The 6,912-nt window shown below is 36.7% G+C and overlaps 1 protein-coding gene across 1 annotated transcript; it reads right to left on the minus strand.

The window, feature by feature from the left end:
- Window positions 1-367: 367 nt before the first annotated feature.
- LOC104867409 (UDP-glucuronosyltransferase 2B13-like) lies at window positions 368-6,225 on the minus strand. Its single transcript, XM_010631748.1, has 4 exons — window positions 6,199-6,225; window positions 3,382-3,469; window positions 2,402-2,621; window positions 368-1,617 (listed from the first exon to the last, which is right to left on the minus strand). The coding sequence occupies exons 1-4, from the start codon at window positions 6,223-6,225 to the stop codon at window positions 1,338-1,340; spliced, it is 615 nt and encodes a 204-aa protein (XP_010630050.1). The 3' UTR covers window positions 368-1,337.
- Window positions 6,226-6,912: the final 687 nt, after the last annotated feature.

A 6,912-nucleotide genomic window follows, 5' to 3' on the forward strand; every position in this document is an offset into this window, starting at 1 on the left:
GGTTATATGTTCAAACTTTCATGAAAGAAAGTCATTCTCACTTGCTGACATTACTATAATATGATTCACTGACAATTATAATTTACTTATATACGTGTTTTTATAAATTTTCCCTATGTCAGAAATGATAATTAGCTATCTATCCCAACCAGCTATTTAAACATCTCTTTTCAAGCAGGAGAACTGCTCTACAATTTATTTCTTTCCTCCCTGTGATTGTTTTGTATAGTATATTGTGTATCCATACATAATGGTTGTAGATATTTAAAGACAAGATGTGGAAACAATTTTGTAATTTATGATGCATTCTAGAGCATAGAATTTAAAACTTGCCACACACAATATTTGGCCATTTGTTCCATCTTCATTTGTTTACTATGTGTTTGAGAGGAGAGTAAATGCAAAAGTAAAATGATTTCCTGGTTTTATGTCTAAAGTTTCTTATGACTTGAAGTAGTAGAAGCATCTGACTAAAACATAAGGTTTGAAATTAGGCATCTGATGGGAGGAGGAGGGAAATGCAATTTTATAATCTAATGGTACAGAACTAATGCTTACAGCCTCAGCTAACACTTCTACCTAAAGGAACATATTTCCTCCATTTTTTTTTTTTGTTGTTTATTTGGTATTGGGGGTCAAACTCAGGGCCTCATGCTTGTGAGGCAGGTGGCAGAAACACTGAGCCAAATGCCCTGCCCATTTCCTCCATTATTTGTCTTACTCTCCAGATATAAAGGATATTACAATGAAACAAAAGTAATGATTACAGAATATTCAAGGCCAGATACAGAAAATTTCTTTCATCCATTGATGCAAATACATCATCATCTTACAAATGTTTTGGAACAAAGCTGGTTAGGATAAACAAAACATTGGGAAATGAGTAAAAATTGCATAGGCTATATTTGGTATTTAAATGATGTTCACTGTTAACTTTATTACAGGATAAAATATGTGCCTTAACAATGTGCTTTGAAATTCTCTAAATTTACCATGCCTTGTATATGCCCTATGTTGTTCATTATGTACCTACAGATAATCCAAATGTTTCTGAAAGTGTAATAAAGTCTTCAGCTTCCCACTTTTCTCAAACCAACAGATTTCAGGGACTTTCATTATTTTAAGATTTATGATAAATACATGTGAGTACTAAAGTAGAATTATTATAGGAACTCTGAAATTAGAATTGCACATTCCTTACACAGGATTACAGTATATAGGTAAACAAGAAGGCAATTGTGTTGTTAACATAGAGATTGAACTTGTAATGATTTTATCCATGGTGCTTGTGTAAAACGAGGTGGTCTCATTTGCAATGCATTTCATCAGAAGGAGCTCTACTCCCTCTTTTTCTTCCTTTTCATCTTCAAAAACTTCTGAGAAATAATAAAGCAACATTTTATGACAAGTAGAGTAATGGTCACCACACCAGCCAGTAGGAACCCAATCACATCCAGTGAGTGGTACTGGTACCAGGTGAGGTTCTGGGCAAGTGGCCTCAGGTGCTTGGCTCCTTTGTGACGCATGACAAACTCGATCCAGAAGGCTGCTCGGTCCAGGGGCTTCATGGGTTGATCGTGGTGAATGGTTGACAACCACATAGCATTCTCCTTATAGCTGAAGGCAATGAATATATTTAGAATTTTTTAGAAATGTTAAAATGCGAATTTTTAGAGGTTGTAAAAATGAATGCAGCAAGTGTAAAAAACAAAACTGTTAATAGACCTTTGGACAAGGTAAAAATTAGTACCACAGTTTAAATCAAAAGCAAATAAATCCTTGTCATAGTTCTTACTACATGTGTGAGTAAACTTATTAAGACTTACAGTGGGCCAGGGATTTAGCTCAATGGTTCGGTGGCCTGCCTTGCAAGTGCAAGGACCCGAGTTCAAACGGAAAAAAAAAAAAAAAAAAAAAAAAAAAAGACTTACAGTATTGAATGAAAACCAGTATTGCAACTTTATGAATTCATTAATCATTTCAAATGTAAAAGAGTTGCCTTTTTAGAATTGTGTATTGACTTTTATTTATTTTCTTTTTATAAATATCTGTTTTGAATTAATAGATGAATCCAATGCATAGAACCCCTATAACATCCATGATTCCTGTTTACTGCTTACCTCATATTTCTTGAAATTTCTCTGTGACCTTCCTCACTGATTTTTCTCATTAATTTACAGGCTATATCAACAGTTTGCACTTTGCTTAACCTTGAATAAATTTTGAGCATCACTGAAAACATTTATTGTTACATTCTCACTTTGTAACTAATGATGGCTTCAGCATTAAGCAAATTTATATTTCATTATTTTATTTCAGACTCATTGCTACTTCTGTGGCTTTCATTTAAAACCTTAATCAATAAGTACTATGAAGATTTTTCTAAAAAGTTTGTACTCACGAGGGACTGTTAAGGACCATCTTCAATGCATTTAGCAGTTCTGTGCTTGATATTGTCAAGAAATTTACATTAACAGCTGCTCCTTTATCCGTCATATAAGCAATGTTATCATGCTGTTCCCCAAACAAAGGAATGCCCACCATAGGGATCCCATGGTAGATCGCCTCGTAAACACCGTTGGCTCCACCATGAGTGACAAAAGCTCTTGTTTTTGGATGACCTAAGAGTAGGTGAGTGTCAGCAGAATAATTATTTATAAATTTTAGAAATACAACAAGAAATCAACAATATGAGTCACTGAAAGTGTTTGTGTTTTATTGATAAAGATTGTGAATCAATGAAACTGCAATGATATTGCTTTCATATCTCAGAGAAAGATGCACCTAATCCAGGGGAAAAGAAAGTGTGTGCTACCTGGCAGATATGGCTGACTTCAGCAATGAATACCTGATTGCCAGGAAAAGTTTATATAATGTAATAAAATAAACCAAGTACCATAGAAGGATCATGTTTGTATTAGAACTTATTTTCTTAAAGAGTAGTTCATTCCCTACATTTGATATAAAAGTTGTGCAGGTCAGCAAAATGTGATATTGGTACAAAAATGTGATATTAATTCATGATAAAAAATGTCTGTTTTTCACATTTAAAATACAGCATCACTGAAAATGTAATAATTTCAGTAATGTTTCTTATCCCCCATTTTCTGTGGAAAGACAGGTGCAAGACAGCTCAGGAATTTATTGCAATATCTTCACTGAGAAATAAATGGACTTGAACTGAAGATTTAATATTGTTTTTGAGAATAACAAAAATCAACTATTGCAATTCATTATGCTTCCCCTAAGATTGCAAATATACAATGAAGTTTGGTTTTAGTTTTGATTTTCTAACAACAGATATTCCCTGGTTTGTTCCATCTTCAGCTACCACCATTCCTATGGATTTAGGTTTTCAGTATTTGTTCTCCAGTATCTTACCAAGTAGGTCATTCTGAGGAAGCCACTTGTACAAGCGAGTGTTGGATCCTAAGGTATCTGGTTTCTTGCCTTCAAATCTCCAAAGAACCTATTAGGCAAAGACTGCATTACTACATATGTTGAATTTTAAAATTTAGCGACCACCAAGTTGTGTCTTTCTCAGAGTAGATTTTTAAAATGAGGACAAGGAGATTAAATTTTAAAAATGGCAAAATGACTGAGACAAATAGAATACAAATGTTTTTTATACTTATTTTATGTTTAATTGTTTTGAATGTAATCATTTTCACCCATAGTGAGTAAGAAAACTAAGATTCTATGTACCATTAAAATATATCAGAAATTGCTATGCAATCATAAATTTTTACAAATAATAGAAATTTGTAATGTTTTGAATCTTAATATATGTTTGTGACACAAACTCTCTTGTTCTGATCGTAATACAAACCAATTTTTAAAAATTATCACTATAGTTTAATCAGAATATCTTGTTTCAGAAGCTATTTTATTAGAACCAATGCTAATGGATGGATAAAATATATTTTTTTGAGGTATAAACTATCTAATAATCCACATAATCAACTTTTTCCCAGAAGTCATTTTATTGATAGTACAAAGTACATTTAATTTTATTTTCTATTCAAAACTGTTCATCCCTAGTTAGAGGAAAAGTTTCAAATGACATTCTCAAGAAGAATCCAAAGTACTATCACTACTGCTAGGATTGGAAATTACATTTAATGAATACGTTCTGTTGGTAGTTCATAAATAATGTAGCTTTTTGAAATAAATGAATATTTAAAATGATTAAATTTTCTTCAAATAATTCTATATTCTTCCATGATTCAGAACAATGTATTGACAACAGAGATTAATATGGTCTTGCATTGCCCTAGCACTTTATTACCCTGTTGTAAAATGAGGACTGGGTTTAAAATATCATGCTCTTCTCTTAAACTGTGGCATTATTTACAAATATTTGAGCTATATTTACATTCAAGATTGTTGAAAGTAACTGAAGCTACTCAACTAAAAATCAGCATAAGGGAGTACAAAACTGCTGTATTGACAGTAACTAAAATCTACTGTAGTTCACAATTATTCAAAGATTGAAAATGAAATACATATGTTAGAAAATTAATCTCTATTTTTTGTGATAGAGAAGAGCTCTGAACATCATCCCACGAAAGGATTCTTTCTCTTTGACTCTTATTTCAGTTTTGCTTTCTTGATCAGGAGGACATTAAACTGATGGGATAACAGCAGAGTCCTTGTAAAGCATATTTTACAGTATACGGGTTTCACTGCAATTGAAGACACCAACTGCATTCCATTTTCTATATCTTCCTGTTAGGGAATGGATCATGTTAAAGTATTTTGTGACACTGCCATTTTGGGCTGGATTTTTGGGTTCTTCTACCCCTAAACCCTTGTTTTAACTTTCATTTTCCCCAAGACCACGTCAGTATATAGAATTGAAACTTAGAGCTTCTACAAAGCAAGAATTTTAAACGGCAACATTGCTTGTGATAGGTTGAGGACAGCCTACCACACCCTAATGGGAAGGTCTTTGGCCCTAAGCCCCATAATAGGTCAGCACTCCCTTCTCTCTCTCTCTCTCTCTCTCTCTCTCTCTCTCTGCTCTGCTCCCCTGAATAAAATCTCCAGTTGTACCTCTCTTGGTGTGTGTAGCCTAGTTGTTGAGCTTTCCTGTTCCCTTTCATTGGTGTCAGAAGTGGGATCTGGTATTGCTGGGCTCACACGTTAACATACCTGGGGACCTGAAACCTGGATACTGAGATGCTCCAACGCAGCCCCACCCAAAGTCCGCTACAACCTTCCTTGGTGTTGATCTCTCAGGCAACACCAGTCCACCCGTTTTCAGGCCTGCACCGGATATTGGGTAAGTTCCCCTATTCTAAGATATCTTTCAGGTAGCGGGAGATCCCAGGGTCCCAGATCCCCATGACGATCACATGCAGGACAAGGCCGGGCACCAGGCCCTCTGTCTCACACCTAGCAAACCACTGAGTTTGCCGAGTTGGGTCTAGTACTTAGGTCCACGTTCTCTAGCAAGCCTCTGGGTTTGCTAAGTTGAGCCCAGGATTTAACTCCACATAAACTCCTATCTTGTGCAAGGGATGCCCTCACAGGAGACCGAGTTCCACCCTTTCAGACACTGGTCTGAAAAGGAGGTCTTATCTGAATTTTAAGAGATGTCTGGACTTCTGATAACCCCCTCCACTGTCCTTCTGGTGGTCATGGGCTCTGGATCTTCCATACCTGAAGACTCTCCTTTGGGATGCTTAATCAGAAATTTGGATTGCCTCAAACTAAAATCCAAGCAGCTAATTCACTTATCCACTCAAATTTGGCCTCAATATCAATTAGACAATCAAAATGTCTGGCCGCCTAATGGCTCCCTTGAACTGGGTCTAATTCAAGACCTATATAACTTTTGTGAGCATAAAGGAAAATGGTCAGAAATTCCATATGTTCAAGGCTTTTCTTATATTAGCCACCAGCCTTCTCTTTGTTCCACCACCAAGAAATCACCTCTCCCTCTATTGCCTCTCCCCAAGCTTCTGGTAGCCTGCAGTCCCTCCATCGCCACTTCCCTTCCTCTTAACTCTTCAGGCCAGCTTGATCCAGCTGATGGCCCTCCCCCATATCTGACCCCCAGCCCAAAAAACCAACCCATTCCTCCCCACTCCTCTCATCTGGTTTTTCCTCTCTTCCTACTCCCCCTACCCCTCCCATCACCTCCACACATCTCAGCTCAGCTGCTCCACCCTATGCCCCAACTTCACCCCTTACCTGCTTCAAGTCCCAAGCAAGCGACATGATTGCACCTTAATGCAAAGTAGCAGAGGTAGAAGGCATTTTCCCCATTCATACTCCCTTCCCCATGATTGAATTAGCCCTCATCCAAGCCAGACTTGAATCTTTCACTGCTGATATGACAACCTTTGTAAAACAATTTCACCTCTTGATACAGTCTTATCAATTAACCTGTCATGATCTTTTTGTTGTCCTCACCAGTGCTTTAACTCCTGAAGAAGACAAAAGAATGCTGGATCAGGCCTGTGCCCATGCTGATCAGGAACACTTGACAAACAATCATCATCCCATAGGTGCTGTTGCAGTCCTGGAGCGAGATCCAGACTGGGATTATAACACGGAGGCAGGAATTGAAGCTCAAGACAGGTATATTAATTGTCTTCTTCATGGGCTCTGTAAAGCCACCATGAAGTTTGTCAACTATGAGGCTTAATAAGATTATACAGGATAAAAGTGAAAATCTGTCTGCCTTCTTACAAAGGCTGACTGATGGCCTCTGTCAACACACCAAACTTGACCCTGAGTCTGTTGATGGCCAGAGATTGATTATGATGCATTTCTTTTCTAAAGCTATCCTGATATTAGACTTAAGTTAAAAAAACTGGAAAGGGGACATTTGACTCCCCTCAACAGTATTCAAACTCTGTTATGCCTGTGATGATCTCCAGATCACCAAAAAGCACCAGTTAT

This window comes from Fukomys damarensis, unplaced genomic scaffold, assembly GCF_012274545.1.
Source record: "Fukomys damarensis isolate Sample0158 unplaced genomic scaffold, DMR_v1.0_HiC HiC_scaffold_3279, whole genome shotgun sequence".
NCBI classification, from domain to species: Eukaryota; Metazoa; Chordata; class Mammalia; order Rodentia; family Bathyergidae; genus Fukomys; species Fukomys damarensis.